The 26,390-nt window shown below is 36.8% G+C and overlaps 1 protein-coding gene across 4 annotated transcripts in view; it reads right to left on the reverse strand.

The window, feature by feature from the left end:
* Sntg1 (syntrophin gamma 1) overlaps positions 1 to 26,390 on the reverse strand; it is a 357,578-nt gene that overhangs the window by 68,552 nt on the left and 262,636 nt on the right. For 3 of the 4 annotated variants that reach the window (XM_057790678.1, XM_057790677.1, XM_057790674.1), the window contains one exon: positions 14,687 to 14,725. The exons of the other annotated variant lie outside the window; for it this stretch is intronic. In XM_057790678.1, the coding sequence (XP_057646661.1) occupies positions 14,687 to 14,725 (39 nt within the window). The remainder of the gene's footprint in view (positions 1 to 14,686; positions 14,726 to 26,390) is intronic. 4 annotated transcript variants of the gene reach the window in all.

The following is a 26,390-nucleotide window of genomic DNA, read 5'->3' on the forward strand; positions in this document are numbered from 1 at the left end:
TCATAGTGGGAAACCACAAAGGCAGCTGATCTGAGCTTGTGGAAAATCATGGACCTATGGCTAGGAAAGCTGCAGGGAACCAACCTAAACCCTCTGTATATGGGTGACAGTTATATAGCTTGGTATTTTGTGGGGTCCCTAGAAGGTGGATTAGGACCTGTGCCTGACACATGAGCTGATTTTTTTGAAACTATCTCTATGGCGGAATGCCTTGCCCAGGGGGAGGGAGCTTGATCCAGCCTCAACATGATATGCCAGGCTTTGTTGACTCCCATGGAAGAGAATTTGCTCCATGTGAACAGAGAATGAGGAGGAGTGGATGTGGGGGGGGTAGAAGGGAAGTGGGAGAGGGAATGGGAGGAGAGGAGGGGAAAAACTGCTGTTGGTATATAAAATGAATAAATAAACAAATAAAAAGAAAAACATATACCCCATGTAGGTTTCTTCTTTTGCATAAGAAATTATATTAAACAACACATGGGTATCTTATCTGAATTTTCATTAGTAGGTAGCAATAATATAAACCCTTACAAAATAATTTGTGCAAACAAAATTTAATGAGAAAGTTAGCATTTTTCCCGCTGTTCTCCACTGTCACCTGTTTCCACCTCTACTTCACCACTCAGTGTTAACCATCATAGAGATGTCATCTTAAAACTTGACACGTAATGTCTATAAATACACAAAATAGCCAGGCAGTGGTGGTGCACACCTTTAATACCAGCAGTTAGGAGGCAGAGGCAGGCGGATCTCTGTTGAGTTCAAGGTCAGCCTGGTCTACAAGGGCTAGTTCCAGGACAGCTAGGGCTGTTATACAGAGACACCCTGTCTCAAAAAACCAAACCAAACACACACACACACAAACTAAATATATTTTTATGTTTTTGCTTACGTTATCTTAGAACTATTATTTCTGCACATACTAACCCATTGAACTGCTGTGATAGTCCCTGGTTCACATGTAGATCCCTTTAAGCGCACTGACAACGCTGACATACCTACATTCATTGTATGACTGAAATATTCATGTGTCCTGTCATAAGTTGGTAGAATAATTATGGGACTTTCAGTTTTATATTACACAGAATTTCTGTTGACAGCATCCATTTAAAAGAAAAAATTGCAAAATTGGTATGTACAAATAGAATATACAACATAAAATTTGATACTCAATTCAAAGTGATGCTCTCTAAATATACATAATGGACCATTCAGTTGCATATATTTCTGAACCTGTATCTGTCTTAAAGCAATACTTTGATAAACATGTCTTTCATAACTATAACTCAATCCTTTAATTTAATGATGATATCTGTAACTTTACAATATGTGTAGTTATTGTTCATTACTGTGTGATTAAGCACAGTCAGAACACAGCTCCCCTCACTTTGCTTTCTTCACCTATATCACTTCATAGTGACATCACATGTAATAGAATTCACGGTTTTATTTTGGATTCTCAAATGCATTATTTAAATTCACTACTCACAATAGTCATGCCATTGGTGGTATTGGCTCTACTTTATTTATTTACAAAAGACATCCTTTATACTTCTTCCACATTTCAAATAAAATAATCCTAAATGGAAGGAACCATGTGTATGTTTACCTTTTGCATCTCACCGTGAAAAACTTCTTTTCCAAGTGACTCCTCATACAGGAATCATGGGCATAAATGGCAGGATATCAAAAGCAATCCTGCCATAAACTTAATCTTCCTATCTAACGTTACAATTAGATTTTGAAAATACATTTTCCTCTTATTTCTAAAGTGTCTTTTTTGCTTTGTGTACCTAAAGAGCAACCTTAATAACTGCCTATTGTTTCTTTTTTTTTTCCTCTTTATAACTCTTGTTTCTTTAGCCTCTACAGGAACTACATTGAGTCAGGCTTACTTTTTCATTTCTGAACAGCACCTGCATCAAGACATGTGCACGTCCCATCAGATAAACAACACACCTCTACAGCTAAATGTAGACATTGTGTAGATGCCTAAGACTATTTTCTGAGTCTTGAAGGATCTGCCCACTTCAACTTCCCACTAATGCAGTTGCACATTCTGTTTTCAAAGTCAAGTGAATGTAAAAGGTAAGTCAGGTTTTCTGAATCAGGCATAATGAGCAGCCATATTCAATGTCATAAGCCTGGAAAAAAGCATAATTTCATTTTTTCTTATCTTCTAACATCCAAATTTATATATCCTATTAAATTCATTTCATATGCATAGATTAAAATGAGTCATTATTTTCTGATATATAGCCCACCATTTCACACGGTTTATGGAAAATGACCTAAGGGAAGAGTGAATTCCCTGTTATTAGTTGAAGTTCAATGCCTTCTAACAAAAAACTCAAGAAGTCTGAGTAAATTATGCATTGTTAATTCCTGAGAATTAATAAATTACTCAAGATTTTTCTAAATCTATGGACACCTTTAAGTTACCACTTTGGAAGTTAAAACTATATTAAGCTACAGTTCATTATGGCTGAGAGATTGTTCTTCTTTTATGACGATTCTAAATACTTTCCAAAAATATTAAATTGTGTGTAACAGAACACAAAGATAACAGAAAGTATCAATATTGCATTCTTATTATAGCATTGGTCAGAAATGTAAGGGTAAACAAGTTGTAAAAAGAAAATATGTTATCTACCAATGTAGAATGTATAGAGCATCGCACAGAATGTGTCATGGTAAATATATAATTGTCATATATTTTCTCCTGAAAGAAATTTCCAATTGATTCTTATGACTGAAGAGTGCAATCAGATACAGCTTAGGAAATGCGCTCCATCTTGAAAGTGTGATCCTTGTCAGCTTCCTCTGACTCTGGGAAAATATTTGAACACCCTTCATAAACAAAACTTTTGCTTTCTTGATTCCTATGGGAGTGATGATATAAGATAAAACACAGGGGACAAAAGATCCTGGCCTTTTTCTAAATAGTCTCTATAGAATCTGATGGAGGTTAATCAAGGCCTTCTGCAGAATTGCAAGTCTTTTTATAGATGCATTTTTAAAATTAATCTCAATCATATATTCATATATGTACATGCATGCATAAATGCATAAGTATGTATGTAATCATATATATACATTTATATCACCTGTAAATCCATATTGTGATACTAAGTCCTGTTCCTATTAAACAACTTAACTCATGGATTCATCCTTTGGTTTATCTCCTATATGATTTATAAATTTTGCTCAAGGCTCTGGATTCGAAGTCGATCCTGAAAGCCCCTTTGGCAATGAGAATGCCCAGCAGCGGTCTCTGCTAGGGTAAAGCTACTTTACGCCTTTGGGGGAGGTCTAATCTCCTTCTTTCTTTCATCCTTTTTATTTTCCCTCTGATGGGTGGAAAAATACATGTAGAATGAATTTACAACCAAATATCACAAGAAAAAGATTTTTCACTGTGGGAATCTTGAGTTAATTAGTTTTTCTTATTTTATTTATTATTAATTGGGGATTCAACAACAGGAGGTGGCTATTTAAATCACATTTCTCCCCAAAGGACATTTTGTAAACGGAGACTTACATTGAATCTACGCTTGAAAATCCACCAAGAATATCAAGTTATGGACACACTGAGATGGAGACAGTTCAGCACACTCAAGGCTAATGCAGAAATCCTGTGTAAGCTCTAAAGATGACGTGTATTTGTCTCATCTCTTCAAGTTGCCCCCATTTTATTGGGCAGGATTTCCCTCTCTTCCCTGAGGCTTTGTTTATGGGAACTGCAGTTTGCTAAAAACCTCAATTCTGTGCTAAAGATTTTGAAGATTGACAGATTAGTCTGTGTTGCGATTGTAGAGAATTGCAATATTGCTCATTGGCAGTCAAATTATCTGAACTACCTTTAATTCTCTTCCTAGACTTTTTTTGTTTTTAATACATATTTTATTTATTTATTTATTTTTTATTATTCATGAGAGAATTAATATGAACTATATTTTATTAGACTCTTGGGTTACTTGGTTTTCATATTGTGAAGGAATAATCTAAAACCAACAGACTTTTCACAAACTCTGACTGACCATGCAAGAATCATATAAATAATTTTTCAGGGAGCCTCCAGTCTTCAATCCACACCTGTTCTGAGGATTTAGGTTCATGAGACAGAGTCATTATTGCCTTCTCCTCGTGTATCAGTAACTCCAGTCACAATGGATATGACTGGTCCCTGGGATTGACATTACAATGGCATGGTGAACTAGTTCTCTGTCTACTTAGAGAAGAAACAGGAAATTGTGCCATTAGAGAAGTCTCTGCTATGCTTTCTCATACTTAAACATCTGACTCTAACGATGATCTTTAATTTTCAGATGTGCAACCCAGATGTGCGACGCAGATGTGCGATCCAGATGTCAATCCAGATGTCTGATCCAGATGAGCAATCCAAATGCTGATTCCAGATGTGCGGCCAGATGTGCAGTCGAGATGTTCATTCCGCATGTTCGATCCAGCTGTAAATTCCAATTGTTCGTTCCAAATGTGTGATCCAGCTGTGCAATCCAGATGTGCGATCCAGATGTTCATTCCAGATGTGCAATATATATACAGATTTTCTTTTTTCATTTATTCTTTTCTCCATTCTTTCTATTTCCAAAGCCTCCTATTTTTCCTTTTTCTCTCCTGAACCTCTTTTTTTTCTATGTCTAACAAAGCTTATGACTACCAGGTTAAATCTGTGAAATTAATTAACTTATCAAACCAGGAACTTCCATTAAGTCAGAAGCTAAGAAAGTCATTAGTAAGAGCTGAGACATATACTATAGACTTTCCGGCTTTCCTATAGCCTGCATTCCAAATGTCTGTTGTTTGGGTGGAAGGCTCACACCAGCCCACAGCATCCATAATCCAAAGAGCCTTGAATGTTCGGGTGGAAGTTCCATCCCTAGTCCCCTCACCTGAGAGTTGCCTCAGTGCAGAATCTACCCCTGAAAAGCTCACCAAACGATGACCCCTCCCCAGAGATGCTCAAGACCACACCAACAGGGTATTTAAACTGCACCCCAGAGAAGAAACACGGGGTTTTCTTGTCTTCCTCCCCCAGCTCCTCTTTCGGGAACTGAATATAAAGCCATCCCGGAGCATTGGTATCCATTAAACCTGGGCTTTCCTAATTTGGTTTGATTTGGTCTGATTCAGATTATTGCACTGGCGGAGGGGCTTTTCGGGGTGCAGAAACTTTTCATCTGGAGGTCCGAACAAGGGTGCTGTTTCTCCCACTGGCCCGGGGCCACGTGTTGGGAAAACACCCTTCTCCCCCACACCTGCTCTCTCTCCACCAAGTAAGACTGGCTTTGTCAGAGTAAGTTCTGATTTCCAAAGCTGCCTCTACAAAATCTTTTTAAATTGGGGCTATCTGACACCATACATCCTTTAACACCTAAAAATGTTTGCCATCGTGGGAACAAGTAAATAAACCCCCATATTTCCGTGGTTTCTGCATGCTGTGCTCCCACTCCGGCTTCCATTCCCTACCCCTTTCTCTGCTTCTTTTGCTGTTTGTTGATCAATGGAACCACCTGTGTGTTTGCCTGGCTTCTGCATCCTACTCCAAGATTTTTAAGTTGGTCAGCTGACAGTTTCCTAGAAAAAGCTTTGTTAATCCTTCTCTTAATATTTATGTATAAATAATGTGGCCACCGTATGCTTGTTTTATGTCTCTGTGTGAATGTGTGCTTGTTTTAAAATCTGTAAAACTTGTAACTCCAGATTACAACAGCTCTGAAAAGATACAAACACATGGATAGCCGTCTTTGTTGGTTGAGATCAAAATAGAAACCTCAGCACTATCTTTGATAAGCATACCCATGTACACTGGACCTACCAAGGAGACATTCCACCTCCAATGGATTTTGGCTTACAAAAATATTCCTTCCAATCTTCTTGCCTCTACTGACATTGGTAAGCTGTAACTGATTGGGTAAACTATATGTCTAAATATAACTTATATGTCTAATTTAGATATACCTAACATTATAGTCAAGTGCCTTTACAGATATGACACTATGGCAATTAACAAAAGAGCTTCTTATGACAGAGACATGCTAGCTCCTGCAACATCCTATAGCTCCTCCAAGAAGATGCAAGATAGCAGAAGACCTTCCACCTGGAGGTTTGCTTTTAGATATGGCAAAGCTACCCCCGACCCCACACACACATAAAAAAACTGCCTTCGACCTCATCAGCTTCCTGGACACAACACTGGAGGATCGATTGTCTCATTCTGCCAAGACAGGTAGACTAAACCTACCTACACAGAAAAATCTGTCAGGCCTCATGGGCTTAGCAGCTAAAGGCAAGTACTATTTCTAAGACTGGTATTCACCAAAGACTAGGAAGAGACGTGGGATTTCCTGCGTAGCTAAAAACAGTTGTCTCACTTCTGCTCTTTTACTTCTCCCTCTCAGATCTGTCTGATAACATTTGATGACTTAAGGTACTGGTAGCTCATTACTTCATTTGATAAGTTTCCTGCTAAAATTACAGACAGGTGTGCCTCTTTCCCAGGCTTCATAGTCCAGAATTAACAGGTTTCAGAAACATCTTCAGAGGTTCAGAGCTTCTAATTTTTTTTCATTGTCTTCTAAAATGTTCATGCCCTTTACCCTAAAGCCTTTTGCTATGACATCGAGATGTAAATCTGTTCCAGCTGCCTTACAGATACCTGCAAATTCCTGGGGAAAGTTCTGCTGCTATAGCAAAAATTATAGTCCGGTGAAAACTGACAGTCTCCAGAGCCTATTTTGACTCCACTCATTTTCAAGCATATTTTACAGGTCACCCCTGTCTGCGTGAAGACAAACTTACAGAGGACCCTCCAGATAATGCCAGCACCTGCACCAGTTTCTGGGATTTCACTATTGGTACCACCTCTCCAGGCTCAAATGGGTACCTACCCAACAACTAAAATCTGGTTGTTGGTTTTTTGGTTTTTCTTTTTTTTTTTTTGGTTGAAAGTGTTTTCTTGTTTTTGTTTTGTTTTGTTTTATTTTAGATTTTTATTTTTTAAATTAATTTTTACTAAAAATTCCCGCCTCCTCCCCACCTCGCTTTTCACTCCCCCTTCCCCCACTCTGCATCCCCTAATCCCCTCCCCCTCCCTCTCCAGTCCAAAGAGCAGTCAGGGTTCCATGCCCTGTGGGAAGTCCAAGGATATCCCCTCTCCATCCAGGTCTAGGAAGGTGAGCATCCAAACAGGCTAGGCTCCCACAAAGCCAGTTGAGCCTATAATTCGCAATCCTAGAGAAGCTAAATAAGAAGGTGAACCCAAAGGAAAACATATAGTTATCCTCCTGGAATACTACTATTGGAAGTAGACAAGATTGCTGGGCAAAAATACGGAACTGGGGGGTGTGCCGGGATGGGAGATAGGGGAGATGGGGATAGAAGAGTGAGAAGGGAAGGATGGGGAAAGCTTGGGGGAATGGGATGGTTGGGATAAAGGAAGGGTGGATATGGAGCAGGGAAGTATATATCTAAAACCTGGTTTTGAAGGTCATATCTGCTTTCATTTCATTCACTCACCCTTGCCTCTCCTCTGGCAGTTAATCAGACTTTCAAAGGCTAGCCCCATTCATAGGGCTGATAATAACAATCCATTACTTCTCCTAGCAACCTGCCTTCTCATCTCCCTCAAGGAACAGATGCCTGAGGTCTCCAAGATGGCAGTTAACCAGATGCCTCTCCAGCCATACCTCCTGCTGAGTATGACCCCACCAACTCCCAACTTTCCTCTCCCCCATGTTGCCCCATGACCGCATGTCATAACCAGACTTGAACCTGTGACTCTATAGCCAAAGAGTCTGGGATGTTTGGGTGTAAGCATCACCCCAGACCCTGGCATCCATATACAAAAAGAGTTTGGAATATTTGGGTTCATGCTTCATCCCAGCCCCTGACATCCATATATTCAAAGAGTATGAAATGTTTGGCTGGAAGTTCCATCCCAAGTTCCCTCCCCTGGGAGTTGTGGCAGTCCAGACTCCACCCCTGAGTAAGCCCTCCAAATAATGACCCCTCCCAGGATATGCTCAAGACCACTCCCATAGGGTATTTAAACTGTACCCCAGAGAACAAACACATGATTTTCCAGACTTCCTTACCTGCCTCCTCTCTGGGAGGCCATCTGGGAGTGTTGGTATACATTAAAACTAGGCTTTTTCTAACTCAGTTTGATTTGATCTGATTCAGATTATTGCATCAGCAGTGAAACATTTCGGGGTGCAGAAACTTTTCACCCATCAATACATTTGGCAAGCAAACTGATTTATGACTTTATAAAGCACTCAAGTACTCTCAATCCTTGTTTCTGTCATGGCTACTCACATTTGCCTGAGGGAAAAAAAAAACCTTATATTTTCTTTTGAGTGAGTATAAAGTTTAACCTCCCCACTGTCACCATATACAAGCCGTATCCCTAACTGCATAAACATAATGGTAGAAGAACACACCGGTCCTTTTTCTGAAACTGTTCCTTCATATGATGAAGTGTAATAAGGAGAAAACCATTATCTCTCATTTTTTTACACAATCTTGGGAAATTCTTTGTGATATTTTAAAGATTTTAGATGCTGCAGTCTGAAATAAAAGAACAGTATTATTAATGAAGGATCCAGAAATAAAAATATTGAGACTAAGGATGCAGTGATAGAAATGCAGAAATCCAGAAATATAAATTTGTAGCTTAAAAGAAATATGAGGTGACAGTCACCAGCCCTTAGCAGCGACTCGGAATTACCTTTCACAATGGGTTCCCAGATGTGCGATCCAGATATGCGATTTAAATGTGCAATCCAGATGTGCGATCCAGCCGGGCGGTGGTGGCTCACGCCTTTAATCCCATCACTCGGGAAAGAGAGGCACGCAGATCTCTGTGAGTTCGAGTCCAGCCTGGTCTACAAGAGCTAGTTCCAGGACAGGAACCGAAAGCTACAGAGAAACCCTGTATCGAAAAACCAAAAAAAAAAAAAAAAAAATGCGATCCAGATGTGTGATCCAGATGTTCGTTCCAGATGTGCGATCCAGATGTTCATTCCAGATGTGCGATCCAGATGTTCATTCCAGATGTGCGATCCAGATGTTCGATCCAGATGTTCATTCCAGATGTTCGTTCCAGATGTGCGTTCCAGATGTTCGATCCAGATGTGCAATCCAGATGTTCAATCCAGATGTTCAATCCAGATGTGCAATATATACAGATTTTCTTTTTTCATTTATTCTTTTCTCCATTCTTTCTATTTCCATAAGCCTCCTATTCTTCCTTTTTCTCTCCTGATCCTCTTTTTTTTTCTATTTTTATAACTCATCTATGTCTAACAAAGCTTATGACTACCAGGTTAAATCTGTGAAATTACACAATCTTGGGAAATTCTTTGTGATATTTTAAAGATTTTAGATGCTGAAGTCTGAAATAAAAGATCAGTATTATTAATGAAGGATCCAGAAATAAAAATTTGAAACTAAGGATGCAGAGATAGAAATGTAGAGATCCAGAAATATAAATTTGTAGCTTAAAAGAAATATGAGGTGACAGTCACCTGCCCTGGGCAGCAACTTGGAATTAACTTTAACAGTGGGTTCCCTTGATTTAAAAGCTGAGGCTCTGTTGGAGACCAACGGTTAGCATTTTACAATGGCTCTCTGGAAAACTTTTAGATGACCCCCCCTGCCACTTTGTATGAGATTTTTTGAGGTAGGGCAATAGTGTAAGCACAAGCAAGCACATGCAAACTCACAATGAGTAAGCAAATATTGGCCAAGATAACCTATTAGGGAACCAAAACTAGGTAATTAATAAACGCGCACTCCTAGCCAACCACAGCACACCAGCAGCGACCACCAGTTTCCAAAAGACCAACCAGAAATGTTCCTGCAGCAGCTAGCTTTCCCTAATCCTATAAAAATCCCCAACCTGTTTTCAATAAAGAGCTTCAGTATTGGAACCTCCCTGAGTCTGTGCTGTTGACTTAGCTTCTTTTCGCCCCCTGCTCCCTCCCTGGGAAATGCAGACTGCACACAGGCAGCAACAACAAGCCAGCATAAACTACAACTCTTGGTTTGCATGGCTCCATATTCTTCCCTGCTGTGAAATGCCAGGGAAGTGCAAAACTTCTGTTAACACCATTAGAGGGGCAAGAAAGGAACAACAGACAAATGCGAACACAAGTTTAGCTGGACATCTTGGTGATGAAAATTGTAAGAGAAATTTGCATCCAAGTTTTACCCCAAGATTATAAAAATTCTTTTATCCATGCCTAATGCTTTCTTCTTATTATAAAAGGGGAACTCAAAACCTGCCCAGGTCACCACACTTTCAAAAGTCCGACCTCTGGCTATGGTCCCAGGGCCTGGTAAGCCTTTGTGTCTCATGGTGATTTTTATTTTCTCTTTTCCTAAATAAAGTTTGTGTATGGATTCATAAATTATGGTTATCTGTCTCGATTGTTTCTCACTCTTGGACCCCAAAATTAGTAATATTTTTTTTAAAAAAAGGCCCAGTTGAAGAGCAGAAAGAGGGAGAAGATGAGCAAGGAAGTCAGGACTGCGAGGGGTTGGTCCACCCACTGAGACAGTGTGTTTGTTCTAATGGGAGCTCACCAAATCCAGCTGGACCTGGACTGAATGAGCACACGAGCAAACTAAACTCTCTGAATGTGCCTGAGAATGGGGGCTGACTGAGAAGCCATTGATAAAGGCACTGGGACTTGTTTCTACTGCAAGCACTGGGTTTTTGGGATCCTAGTCTATTTGGGTGCAAAGCTTCCTAGGCCTGGATGAAGGAGGCCCTTGGACTTCCCACAGGGCAGGATTCCCTGCCGTCTCTTAAGGAGGGAGGGGGAGGGAGGAGGGAGAGTGGGAGAATCAGGAGGAAATGGGAGGAGGGGGAGGGTAAATTTTTTAATGGAAAAAATAAAAAAAAATGTGAATTCTACCTTGAAGTAAATTGGCATATTTATATTCCCTAGGCATTATGCAAAAGAGCTTTTTTAGAGTTCAGAGAGGATTCTTTTAGGAATGGAATCTAAGGGAAGTAATTAAGTCATTGGAAACTATGTCCTCAAGAGTAATTGATGTAGTCCTCCCTAGGTACTAATTAGTTCTTCTAGAGTTGTTAAAAGAAAAGCAAGGCTAATCTAGTTCTCATTTGTAAACCTGTGGCTGACATGACATCATCTATTACCGTATCATGTAAACAAGGATACTCTCTAAAGAGGCTATATCAATGGGATGCTTAAAACTATGAACTAAGTAAATCTCTTTCCATACCTTACACAGACACATGACATTCTACTGGAAAATGAATCAATACACACACTAAGTCATATATATGATTACAATTGATGAATGCATGTTAGAACAGTATTATATGATATCAAGCAGTTTTGATGCTTATCCCAAACATGTTGTACCTGCATGTAAATGGGATCATTCAACCTTAGGTGTTGTTTCAGTGAAGCCAATTGTCTCAATTTTTGAGACAAGGTATTCATTGATTAGAGACTCATATCATAAAACAAGCTTACAGGAAAGTGAGTCTCAGAGAACTACCATCATACATCTCCTCAATGTTGGGATTAAAGGCCTGGGCCATGATGCTCAGGTATTTTGTTTATTTTATATCTTTTTTCAATTTTTGAAATTATAATTATTTTTCCTACCTTCCCTTTTCTTTATCCAACTTTCAATGAATACACTCAAATTCATGTCTTCTTTAGTATTGTCACATATATTCATATATACATGCATACACATGTGAATATATATGCATAGACATATATAAATACACACATATGCATATATACATATATGTATATAAATATATATATATACATTTCTAAATGCAGATATAATGTCTTCTCAGTCTCTATAATGTTACCTATAGGTTTCTTTCATTTTTTTCTTCTTTTTTTAATTTTTTTTTTTTGTGTGTGTGTTTCAAGACAGTGTTTCTCTGTAGCTTTGGGGCCTATCCTGGAACTAGCTCTTGTAGACCAAGCTGGCCTCCAACTCACAGAGATCCACTGACCTCTGCCTCCCAAGTGCTGGGATTAAAGGGGTGCACTACCATTGCTCAACTAGAGGTCTCTTACTAGGGAAGAACAATTCTCTCTTTCTCATGATTCCCAGTTTCCCTTCGTTCTTTGTCCTTCGAGTATTAGCATGACCATGGTGTTGTCCTGGCTAGTAAAATCATAGATCTCATAGGGAAATCCACAACTGTCACTTTACTAAGCCGGAATAATTTCAAACCACATTCTAAATATTTATCTTTATGCCCACAGTTTTTACCAATCAAGGAGCTATTTCTTTGAAATATGCAGAGGTCATTACAGAAGAACAGCCTATCAAAATGTAGAGAGTAGAGATACCGTTGTACTCAGTCACAATCAAGACATCTACAACACACTTTCGGCATGTAAGATTTAGAGATCATTGAAGAAGGATTGGTCAGAAAATCTGTAATAGCCAGAGGAATGGATGGTTTGTTCTGAAACTGTATCTCCTAGGAATATCAGAGAATTTATTCCCATGAAGCCTCACCAATGCAGCAGATAAAACAAGACCAGGACAATCATACTAAAGGACCCGCAAAAGTGGATTTGCATTTGTTTTTTAATGTGGGTGCTGGGGAGTGAACTCAGGCCTTCCTATCTGTGGTGACTACTTTAGAGTCTGATTTGTCTTTCAAGTTTGCTAGATGTGATTCCTATTTAATTCATTCAATATTCCTCTAGCCTGGATAGACACAAAGATGGTGAAAAGACCTGCTACTAGACAAAGTAAGTACAGTGTGTTAAATTTTGGTCTTACAAGTGACCAAAACCTTTCATGATTGGTATCAATGTGCATGAGCCAATTTAATCTAGTCCCTATAAAAGTTTATGTTAAAGAAAAACAAAACTTAGGTTCAGTCAGTCATAATTGACTGAGAATATTGTTATGTAACTCAGGTCTTCCCACTGGGATAGACCAAATAAACCTACTTCATTACTACATGGAGTGTTTCTCTCCATTCTGTGTTTTAGCATTCACTGCTTACAAAGTGTCTCACAAATAAGTTATTAAAAATCTTTTTGTCTTATTTTTACAGTTAGAAATCATGTTTAAAAATGTAGGTATCATCATAAGTAAAAACATGGTGTAGGATTGTTTAGGTTATGAAATACAGTAAATTAACCTTCTAAACTCAGACTCACATGCTGAAGCTAGAAAGAGGAAGGTTGGGGATGTCTTAAAGCCATTAACAGATCAAAGAAATACTTATCATTTTTATTTTTTCAAGATATGCAAAACTTACAAATTTCCATATTTATCTGAGTTAAAGCAACAAAGATCTACCTAATATTGCCTGCTTCTTTATATTCAAACACATTCTTATTTATGTCCCTACCCCTAACAAAGTCCTACAGAATTACTAATATTTCTTCTGAAGTTGGCTCTTGTGCCTTCCAGAATGAATTTCTCAAGAAGACAGCACCACACAGGGACTAAACTCAGTATCATTGCAGTTAGTGACCTGAGACTCCACACTCTTGTATCTTCAATGATATCAAGTATCTCAAATATGCATTCGAGAATTACTAAACTTAGCATTGTTTCACCTTTTGAATGTGTTCATTATTAAATATGCTCATAGATGGCCATCTGTGTAGGTAAGCACAAGTGACAGATGTATGTCAGAACTTTGTGGAAACACAGAATGTTCTAGATGAGCTATTTCATGCTATTTCCTTCATGAGCAGCTTTATAGGCTAGTCTTGTCCAAAATAATGGCATAGTCTACACTAAAAAAAATGCTGCTGTCCATATAACAAATCATGTTTAAGATGCAGCAATTCTAATGATAATAAGGGTATTTATTTAAGTAAATATAATATTTAATATTCAAAATAAACTTAGAAAAAATTCTTTTTATATAAATGTTGCATATCAGAAAAGTGATTTTCTACAAGTTTTGCAAGTAAAATATTGTCAAAACTTTTAACATATTGAGAGTGATGCATGCTTAGAGTATGAATGGTGATATTAAGAGCAATGAGCTTATTAACCTTTTGCATTAATCATATATTATTTTCATTCTACACATTAAGTTATACTCATCTGGAAGTATGTCAGCATATTATATACTGAGACCAATTTTAAGGATGTCTTTAAAAATTAAGATATACTAGACACTAGAGAGAAAGTTCAGAAGTAAAGAGCTGTTGCTCTTCAAGAAGACCAGGGTTTAGTTCCCAACATCCATGTGGTAGTCATACCCATCTGAAAATCCAGTTCTAAGACCTTGACACCCACTTCTGGTCTCTGAAGGTACTCCATGAACAACCGTATATATAGGCAAAACACATAAAACAATTTTTAACTTAAGATATACTAAAACTACCTTATAGAAATACTATGACTAGATCCTCAGACTTTTACACAAATCAGTATAATTAGTTGGGTAATGGTGGTTTTTATCTTAAACTGCATATCTTTAAAACCTACTTTGCATAAATCAGTGAAGAAAATATATTAAAATCATAAATTAATCCAACATGAATTTTCTGTAAAGATAGCTTATAGTACTAATTATTTTTATATAAGAATCAGATGGCACCAAGATTACCTTCTATAATAGACATTTTAAAGAGAAGTATGATTCAGTGTTTCAAGTATTGCTTGATCTTACCTGCTGGTTTACAGGGAAATTTCTGTTGATTTTTTTTATCTGCAATGATAAATTAATCAATAAATCAGTGACAACAAAAGTATAAAAAGTAGTCCCTAAATATATCTGATTATCTAATTTTAGGAGTTATTTTATATGATCCAGGCATGGTGGTACACACCTTCAAAACCAGCATTTGTCAGGCAGAGGCAGGCTGATCTCTGGGAAGCAAAGGCTATTCTACTTTGCACAGTGAGTTCCAGTGCAGTCAAGGATACATAGCTAGAACTTGTCTCAAAACATGTCTGAGAGTGGGTTATCCTATACTAAAAAGAAACCTCAGCATACTAAAATTGTTACACATAAACCTATTTTAGTGGGAGGTCATGTACAATTTCATATATAAAGATTGTGAAAAGCGAGTAGTAATTGTTCACTTGTGAGTAATGAATCTTACTTCCATGTGATATAAAAGAGCATCTGCCATGAATCTAAAGAAAGTAGACTTACTATTTAACATCATACTATGAAATCACAGAACAACAAATTAAGTTTAATATTGAGAACATAGCAGATATAGTTTAATATATGTATTTTCAGTCAGCATCTAAATAAAGAGTAATTTTCATTTTCAAAAATTTAATGAATTTTATTGTGTAAGAATGTAAAATATCCAGAAACATTTCCTCTAAAGAAATTCATGGAAACAAACTTGAAAAAGCAAATTAAAATACATGATCCTAGATGACAAATTTATGAAACAATAGTGACTAATTAAATCCATTATTCCACATCATATTTATGGAGAAATTTCAATACCAGGTTTATAGGGCATGAATTTAGACCAAATTTAAATGTAGATTATTTATATGATAACTTATGCAATTGATCTGTTTTCTTTTCTTTTTAAACTACCTTTAATTATCTAGTAAGCATGAAATATGCAGTTAGATACCTGTAAGCACAAAGTTATAAAAGTTATCAAAATCTCTTCTAATAGTACAAATTGACTTTCTAGGTATTAATTCTTTAAAATGTAAAACTAAAAGAAGATTTAAAAATAAATATATTTTGAGCAAGTTTTGCAGTTTATAAAGAAACCTTGTCCTTCTTTCATGATTACAACAATGTTAGCCTACTTCCAGTATCCTCACCTCACACACTACGGTATCTGTCACACATTCCCAACTTTCTATTTCTTTCCCCACAATAATTACAAGTTGAAAAAACAAACAGATTTGACTGCTAAACATCACATACTAATCCACCAGAAATCTCTTTGAACATCAGTAAAACAATTCCTTGAATTATTTCATTTTTGAAACAATTATAGAAATGGACTAATATATTTATTTGGTTTTTCAAGATAGGGTTTCTCTATAGCTTTGGAACCTGTCCTGGAACAAGCTCTTGCAGGCCAAGCTGGCTTCAAACTCATGGAGATTCACCTGCCTCTGCCTTCCGAGTGCTGGGATTAAAAGCATGTGCCACCACCACCTGGGTTTTTGGCTAATAGTTCATTTGAAGCTTTTTATCCTTAATAGTGCACTATAAAGATTCATAACTTGACTAAGTCTGAAAAATACTCCGAGAAATCTTATCTGGAAAAGAGTGTTGGCCGTGTATACAGGTACTACAATACAGGAAGCAATGATTGTGTAGTATATGCTGAGGACAGGCAGTTTGCTGTATCCCAAGACTTGGAACCTTACTCACATAAACCTAGTCCCAAACACACACACACACACAAATACACACATGCACACACACACACACAAATACACACATGCACACACGACTTGGATACATTATTCCAATAAACCTAGCTCCAAACACACACACACACATGCACATACACACATATACACATGCACGCACGCATAAATGCACACATTTACACATACACATATGAACACACACTGAGAACATTATATTAAAGTGAACAACCCACAGATGTCTGGGAAGAAAACTTATTACAGGTTAGATGGGGATCATACACTCACGAATACAGGAGAAAGCAATACCAGTGCCTCTTCTTTCAACAAGGAAGGATGGGTAAAGCTTTGGACCATGTCACTGAATCATGCATCAGGAAGCCTTCCACATCCAAATGAGAGAGAGAGAGAGAGAGAGAGAGAGAGAGAGAGAGAGAGAGAGAGAGAGAGAGAGAGAGAAGGACTCCTGACCTCAGTCATGAGAAAACTGTGCCCAGAGTTCTAGTCACCCCAAATGTCATTGGCCAAAACAAATCGAATTCCCACTACACTTCCCTCCTTTTCTAAGAAGGTTCTAATCTTAACATAAAACTATATACAATAAGAACAACTATAAAGTATTGTGCAAGAAAAGAAAAGGTAATAGCATAAACAAAAATAAAACTACAATCAACAAGAGCAAAATCAGGCAAGAAACACTCTCTAAATGTCCAGGCCATAGGTAATTGCCAAATTACACAGACAACTCCGTAGCTGTCCTATCCTAAAGAGTCTGTCCTGTGTGCAATAAACCCTTAGCTAAGACATGAGAGAGTTGTGACTGTATCTATATAGTCTTCAACCCCATCAAAGACCTGAGAAGGAAGATAATATTGTTTGAGTAAGGAGGAAGTACAAGCAAACGGCTTCCCAATAATGCAAGAAATGACAGAAACAGCTGGCTGCCTAGACAGTCACACAAAGTCTCTCTTTAATTTGTGGCAACCAACTTTGGCTATATGCCAGTTTTTCCAAGAAGAACACAAGCTCCTTATGAACTATCTTCAGTGCCCATCATTCTCTCTGGAATAGATAGGTGCTGCCAGAGCAGTCATGTCTCACATCAGTAGAATCATAAGCTGTCAAAACATTTAAGTGATTGCATATTTATATAGAATACATCTTTGTGGAACTAATATAAGTATGAGAAATATAGGTGACTATTAATCTGTAGTTCTTAACAACCTATAGAATTTAAAGACTGAAGTTTCACATTATAAAAATAAACAATCTCTAAACAGAAGTACAGTATAAAGACAATGGCCTTGAAATTGTTACATCTACAAAACATCTTATTAGAGGTAGAATTGCATAGTGCAACATGCAAAAACAGTTTCAATTTGTATCAATTTACAAAATATACTAAACATAAGTCGAAACACACAAACAGTGTAACAGAAATAATTTTACATTTGTGTCAATATACAAAAACATTTTGAAAAGATGTAGGAAGATATATAAAGTATAACAAATATAAGTTTGAATTTGTGTCATTTTACAAATTATCTTAAGTAGGAATTGAAGAAAAATTTTACGTTTGTATCAATATACAAGAACCCATACCAATGCAAATTATCTAAAACTGTTAGTTGGTATTTTAGTTTACAAGTAGATAAAGTTATCTACTTTGTTATTCTATCCTATCTCCCTTTTTTTATTCCAAATGATATTCCTGAGTCTAGCCTTTACTTTTTATCCCCCAACACTATAACAACTTATAACGAACCCGTAACAGATGAGATTTATTCATAACCCTGAAAAAAAAAAAACCATCCATCCCACATGTTGGGAGAGAGTGTGTTGTGTTCTTAGAATTACTTCTAGCTGACTGGGATGGATGAGGGTATCTCTACTGGACGCAGTAAAATACCAAAACAATGGTTAAGTCTCATGAGGACAAGCTGTAACACTTGTAGCCAATCTCTGAGTAATGGGTATTGCTTCTTAGAAGAAGTTCTGACTAGAGTGGTATAGGAAGGTGGACCATCTAAGATAGCCAACTTAGAATTGTCCTGAGCAGTCTGTAGTCCAAAGTCAATCTTTGTGTGGTGTTTATTGACTCAAAGGCATGATATGGATCAGATAGTGTCATTGTCGTGGGACCCCATCATCTTTCTGGAGACTTCAGAGGTTACTGTTGGGAAAATTTATGGTACAGTGGAAATCTTAAACATTAATCTGAAAACAAATTTTAAGATAGTGATATATGTAAAGAAACTTTCTAAAGAGTAAAGAATGAGATGAAAGAGATTTGTGACAAGAGTAGTCCCTAGATTTTGGTTTTCTTCTGTTCCAACTTAGGTGGCTTTTTGATATGAGATAGAGACTCTGAATTTTTCTTTTTCTTTGCTTTTATTTGTTTGTTTTTGTTTTCTTCTTGTTTTTAAAGACAAAGTTCCTCTGTATCTTTGAACCTATCCTAGAACTAGCTCTTGTAGACCAGACTGGCCTGGAACTCATAGAGACTCACCTGATTCTGCCTCCCCAGTGCTGGGATTAAAGGCTGGTGCAACCACTACCTGACTCTGAATTTTTCTTTTAGCCACATGATTGAATGTAGAGGCAAGGTGGCAGTGGAGAATGGGAGACAGCTGTCTGGCCATGCAGGGCAGTGGACCCCAGCAGGACCGTTTGGAGTCATTCCCACATTGGGTGCCAGATAAAGTGAGAAACCCATGGATATCTGGGCAGAAGACTTATGTATTAAGGGATAAAATGAGGATCACACACAAGAATACAGGGGGAAATGACCCTGTTGCCTCTTCATCTGGGGAAGAATGGGAAAAGTCATAATCAGGTCACTGAACTGTGTATCAGGAAGCCTTCCACATCCAAGTGAGAGAGAAAACATTATCCCTAGATCTCAGTTCTTATCCAGTCATGTATCAGAGTAAACCATGCTCATGTGCCTAGTCATCCCAAATGTCACTAACTAAAAGGGATAAAATTCCCACAACATTATGTATTATTAATTCACTTGAAAAATGAAAATGCACTTGATCAGATTTAACACCTATTTATGTTAAAACACATGCATAAGAGTAGTGAGAAAAGAATCGTTATAACCATTAAAGTGATAGATGATAAACTCAGAACAAACATCATACTTAATAGTGAAAGACTGAAATTTTCCACTATAATAGGGTCTGGAACAATCTGGAAAGGTTAGTTAAAATTGATTCTACTATAATATCATAAAAGGCAATTAAAGTACTTAGAGAGTATCATCAAAAAGAAAGGAATCATAAAACACAACTACTAAATATCATCAAAAGAAATTGATGAAAATGTAAAGAAATGTGACACCATTACTTGGTAGGATGTCTTTTAGGATGTCCTATTTCAGGATCAGTATCTTAACATAATTATATAGATTCAATGAAATTCTATTATATACTTCTTTTCTTTAGGAACAAATAGAGAATCTTTTTCAGGTTCAATTCAGCTCAGAGGTATAACAAGTCGTAGAGTAAAGCCTGACCATTATCCTCTGCCTTGGGAAATAACACAAAATAAAAATGTCCTTGAATTCACAGGGAAACTTAAATGGTCACAATCACACAAATAATTTTAATTTTATTTTATTTATATCTTCTTTATGTTATTTCAGTGATGTTTGACAGTTTAAATTTTATTTTTTTATTTTTGATAAGCTATCCTCTAATTATTGATGATATTATAAGTGAAATTGATCTTCATTTTACCTTTCCAGAAGAATCTCAGACAATGACTTTAAATTTGCTACAAAGATGATCAAAACCACTGGATATGAACCCACTACTGAACGTTAGGGTGGATGGAAGATAGTCTAGCACATTCTCTGAAAACCATGAAGCAACTGTCTTCAGGAAATTGCTGAGTTCATTTGTGCATATCAAAAACTGGTGAATGAATTTGGGTCATCCCTTTTATATGCAAACATCAGATCAAAATGAATTCAAAAATTAAATATAAACAAACACCAAAGCTAGCAATTTTTTTAGAATACATATAACTAATTAAGTTCGTGCAAGAAAATGAGAACTAATGGGAAGGCAGGATGCTACTGATGACTTACCAAATAGATAAAGCTATTAATCCACAGAGCTAAGTGTAACCATACTTTAGACAGAAATTTCTTTCCTGCCCAGTTCTACAGCTGTTTGGTCCCCAAAATCACACAGAGGCTTATATTAATTATAAACTGTTTGGCCTATTATCTTAGGTATGTTATTAACTGGCTCTTACAACTTAAATTAACCCATAATTCTTGTCTGTGTTTAGCCACATGGCTTGGTACCTTTTATAAGTAAAGCATTCTCATTTTGCTTCCTCTGTGTATGGCTAGTGACTGCTTCTCTAACTTTCCTCTTCCCCGAATTCTTCTAGTTGTCCCAGTTTTCCATAGTGAAAGTGCAGCGAACCACAGCTAAAGGAATCGATGCACACAGAAAGAAAATGTTGAATGTATTCTAATTCACTCATCATTGAATTCTGAAACTTCGTACAGAAGTGAGATCAATGCATGGAACTGAATGGCCTTTCAGTAGAAAGATGGACCTGATCTACAAGGAGTATTTAGTCATGACAATGAGACACATCTGCTCCTGGCAGCACCAGTCTACTTCAAGAGGAAGATGGGCATCGAAGAGTTCCTTAGGTAGTTTGCTAGCCAATTGGGCAAGAAACTGCTCTTGCCTGGACTGTTTGATGCTATGCTGTATGAACTGGACAAGCAGGACCCACAGAGAAATGGCTGCTGAACTTATCTATATGTGAGACAGTCCTTAGGCGTTCCTGTTTCATGAAAGAGTTTGCTAGTCATTCTTCAGTACACAGAAATGTGACTCACAAACTGCCAATGTAGGGAGAAATGTCTTTGAAATTTCCTGCTTTGTGGAAAAGTCTGCTAGATACTATGGGCCTGTAGGCTGAAGATTGGATGCTCCAATGATATAGAAGAACTTTGGGTGACTGTCCAGGTAGCAAGATGTCTCTGTCAATTCTAGAGTTTTGGAAGTTACTTACAATGTACTTTCTGTTTACGTAGGTAATATATCCTTCTGGAGTCTTTGATGGAGTTGAAGAATAGATAGTTCTACTTAGTTATGATAAAAGATAAATTAGATATAAATATTGTAACTGTAATTCTTGTTTCATACCTGTTTTGTTATATGTAATTTTACTATATTAAAATTAATACCTTTCTTTTCATTTAGACAGAAAAAGAGAAGTCCAACATGAAAACTTCATTCCTATGATATAACTTTTATCATTCCAGAAAATATTATGCTAGCTGCCAAGGGATGGAAGCAATTAAACAGGCCTACCCAGCTGCAACACCTATGAACCATAATAATGACCAGTAAGACAAGACTTGTATAAAGGTATTAAAGGAGTACTTACATGTCTATAACAAAATACTAATTGGACTCACAGTGATCTTAACAAAAAGACCATTAAGCCTGGTACTAGAAACCAACCCACCATTCTGCGGCTATTAAGGTTGTAGATTTTAGGATAGAACCTATTATTACCACTTTGCGAGATCAGCATAGTTACTCAATACATTTTATATACTCACAGATGTAACTAACACTCCTCATCAAAGAATCATCTCTTTATAGCAAATGGAGACCAATAAATTAAAGCACATTTGTACACAACACAAAGATCAATGAATTAAACCCAACGGATACATCTAACCCATAGTTCCTGCATCTATGGCTTACAAAACATAATTGTAATTGGGAATTACAATTGGAATTGGGAAAAGAAAGATGATAGGAGCAAGAATACCAGAAAGTCTTCTGTGAAACAGCCTCTTCTAGAAATGGCTGCATAAATAAGACTTAATCAGACATGTTAATGTAGAATGGGAAAATTCAATGGGATCTCAATCCTAGATGAAGAATTAAAGGAACTATTGGTTGGTGGGGAAAGGAGAATTAGTCTTAAAATCCTAGATACACACAAACAACAAAATGGACTCAGCAGTTTCTATTTATACGTGTGTGCGTGTGTGTGTGTGTGTGTGTGTGTGTGTGTGTAGCACAGGTCAATGAAATACAAGACAAGTTCTTGAAGGTATTCCAGAACCACTGAGACATTCAGCAGCAACTATAATCCTGAATTTTTGTCAGACAGAAAGACAAAAGTTCTTCTCAATCAATACATTTTTCCCATTTAAATACAGATCATCATGTGTACTCATTGCATATGGGTATTTTAAACTTACATATGCATGTTTACAATCATGTTTCATATAGTTTAAAGTGAAATGTCTTATTACACTAAGTAACTGGCATGGGGCACTTATGTTTCAACCTAGAATAAGAGAGATGATCCCCTTTCCTGGTGGTGGTTAAACAACAATACCAGACTGCTCTCTCAGAAGACCTGCATTAGGGTAATTTCAGAAATGCAGAAGGAAAAAATTATTTGGAAGAACTGAGAGCTGTTACTACCTGAAGGATGGGTCTATATGTTACCTGCCTGCTCATTTTTTTCACATAAGAAGGAACTTGGATACAGACCTGCAGCTTCTTGATAGTTCAGTCACTACTTCAAATTTATTTCAATGAGTTTTCTCAGTTTCTTTACGGAGTTCAGATTCACATAAAAGTTGTGAAGTTGTGATTTAAACCAAATTTAATGATACCGACTCTCATGCTTTTCTGCAAAACACACACACACACACACACACACACACAAACACACCTCTATAAAAGCAGCAGTTGTTCAGTCTGCTGGATAAAGGGTGCTGTGAAGCTATATCACATCTGACATACAACATTTCCAACTCCAATCAGACAAATCTCAGACTTCTGTTGCCACCTATTTTACAAATTTCAAAATGGTTTTGTTTATGGAGAGATTTTAAGTCCCTACACGTTGTGTATCCAATAATTCCACAATGCTCATGAGTTAGGATCTGTGTGAGGCTTTCTCACACAGAATGGGGATTACAGATTTTAAGAGAAATTCACGAATTCAAGGTTTCACTTTTATCAGACCTCACATGAACAAGCTATCAACTTTGTTGTCATTTCTTGACTGTTGTCTGTGAAATTTGACTTGACAATACTGCAGTTTCTTCTTTCCAATCTAAATGTTGTGAAAGGTCTCAGTATATAGGAACAAACTAAATAATGAAGGAAATTTGTGGTTATAAGATTATTATTATTATTATTATTATTATTATTATTATTATTATTATTATTATTATTATTATTTACAGTGTCTGGAACAAACTTTGGCTATAAGAGTCACAGCCTGAGGGAAAGCTGTTCCCTTAGGCACTGACTTTGTTACAGCTACCAAGAGAAAGGTTATCTAAATCAAAAGAACTCACAATTCAAGGTTTTAGGTGGAATTCTTCTCACTCAGAGAGGCTGAGTAGCAAATAACTAACTTTCTCCCTTTGCTGGCAACTTCACAAAACCCCCATGTCCCTCTCTCCACTCCTACTTAAAAAACCCATCCTCCACATGGTTTCTCCTTACCGCTTTCTGTCAGTTACTTGCGACTCATAATCCTGTGTACAGGTTAATTTTATTTTGTCAATCACACTTTGAATTTTAACAAAAGCAGAAGAAAAATGCAACACTGTTTAAAATAATACTCCCTAGTGAAATTTTTACTTTTTTTTTTTTTTTTTTTTAGGATTTTCGAGACAGGGTTTCTCCGTAGCTTTTTGGTTCCTGTCCTGGAACTAGTTCTTGTAGACCAGGCTGGCCTCAAACTCACAGAGATTCGCCTGCCTCTGCCTCCCGAGTGCTGGGATTAAAGGTGTGCGCCACCCACCGCCCGGCCGAAATTTTTACTTTTAATACCTGTGAATGTTTACTAGATATACCAACAACTATATTTGAATTCTTTTCTGTGTAACATTCAACTCAAGATATGAGACAAATATTAGCTTCTTATAAGTGTAAACTTTTCAAATAATACCTTGTGACTGTGGCATTTATCACATGCATACAGTACCTTATTTAACATCATTATTTCCTAGTAAGGATGGCAAGGTCGACTTTATTTCTGTCTTAAACACTGGTCTTCAGATGAATTTTTTAGTGGTCAGCTTGTTTTATTGAGGGTAGCAACTGGTGCAACCATTGGTAGAACCAAGGTTTCTTTTTCAAAAATTAGTTTAAGATACTTAGTTTAGTTTTTATAAAGATTAATTTACGGTCATGTTTTCACTATAATGAATATTAGAGAATAAAGTTAAAAGTTTAACTATTATGTCTTTGGAAGCTTTTGTTATAATGGCATCACAGACTTAGAAAATATGTCAGAATATGGGTGAGTCTCACAAGGTTTTAAACCTAGACGAAGAGATACAGGCAATTAACAGCAATATGAAAGAGAAAGAATCAGGATTCTCTCCCTGATTGATTATCCAACCTCAAGGTGTCAGCCTTAAATGCATATAAATGATCAACACTGAATGGATTCAACAAGTTGTATTTACACATTTATGTATGTATGTATTATATATATATGTATGTATGTAAAAAACAATAATAAACATGTGAAACTCAATTTGGAAGTGTGTGGATGGACATCAGAAGAGTAGAAAAGAGAAGGAGGGAGAGACCAAATGCAGGATTCACACATGAAATTCTCCATAAATAATGAAAATAAAAATTATAAAATATTTGAGTTGAAAATAATAAAAGTTAGGTATATGACTAATACTCAGGTTCTGAGTAGCACCTATGTTCATAGACAGTGAGATGGACAACAGAGGTAAAGAATGACCTTCAACAGGGTAGGGAGCAGTATCTGACGGTTTATAGGGAGGACTGAGATTACAAAATGTAGTATTTTGCTCAACATATCTGAGTAACTACCAATTCAAAGAAAAAGTTAACATGTCTTTCTCAAGGAAAAATGAATATAAGTAGATAAAATCTATAAAACTAAGATTTCTATTGAGTATATGTTGTAGGAGCTGCGGGCTACATTCCTGCCTCCCAACTCCCAGCCGCCTGGCTAGCTTATGCCCCGAAATAACAACACAGAAATTGTATTCTTTTAAACACTGCCTGGCCCATTATATCTAGCCTCTTCTAGGCTAATTCTCACGTATTAATTTAGCCCATTTCTAATAATCTGCATAGCACCACTAGGTGTGCTTACCGGAAAAGATTTAGCATGTCTGACCTGGCGGCTGGCTGCATCGAGTCTGGCTCTGAGAGGAGCTGCCCTGCATCTGAGCTCACTTCCTCTTCCTCCCAGCATTCTGTTCTGTTTAATCCACCCACCTATGTTCTAACCTATGAGGCCAAGCAGTTTCTTTATAATTAACCAATGACCTTCCTCCATCAAGTATACTGAAGTATTGCCTAATGTGGAGCTGTCAAAGGCTTCAGTACTGTGTAGGACATTTTCTCTTTTTTTCATGGCTGAATAAAACTCCAGTGTCTATAAACAAATTGTCTTTATCTCTTCATCTGCTACTGGGCATATTTAACTTGGAAATTAGGCTGGTTCTATATACCAGGTAAAAGAATGATGCAATTAACATGGTGTACACGTTTCTCTGCTCTGTGGTATGCAGACACACATTCTTAAGTTATATAATGGTATGCTCCCAGGGATAGAATATATCCAAATCATAGTGCAGTTATATTTTTTAGTTTTTTTTTAGAAACTAAATTATATGACTTTCACTCATTTTGATTTCTATAATGACAGTACCAGTATTCAACTTACCAATTAGTGCTTAAGATCTCTTTATATTTTTATCAGCTTTTGTTCCTAATTTCTTTCCTTCCTTCCTTCTTTCTTTCTCTCTTTCTTTATTTCTTTGGATTCTTTACCACATCCAATTACCACCTTCAATGTTTTTCTAGAGCTTGACAGTTTTTTACCATAGAAGTCTTTATTCTCCTGAGCTATTCCCAGGTACTTCTTTTCTGAGACTATTGTGAGTAAGTCAACTTTTGTTGATTTCTTTCTTGGAAAATCCATGGTTGGTTTAA

This window comes from Chionomys nivalis, chromosome 16 (assembly GCF_950005125.1).
Source record: "Chionomys nivalis chromosome 16, mChiNiv1.1, whole genome shotgun sequence".
NCBI lineage: Eukaryota > Metazoa > Chordata > Mammalia > Rodentia > Cricetidae > Chionomys > Chionomys nivalis.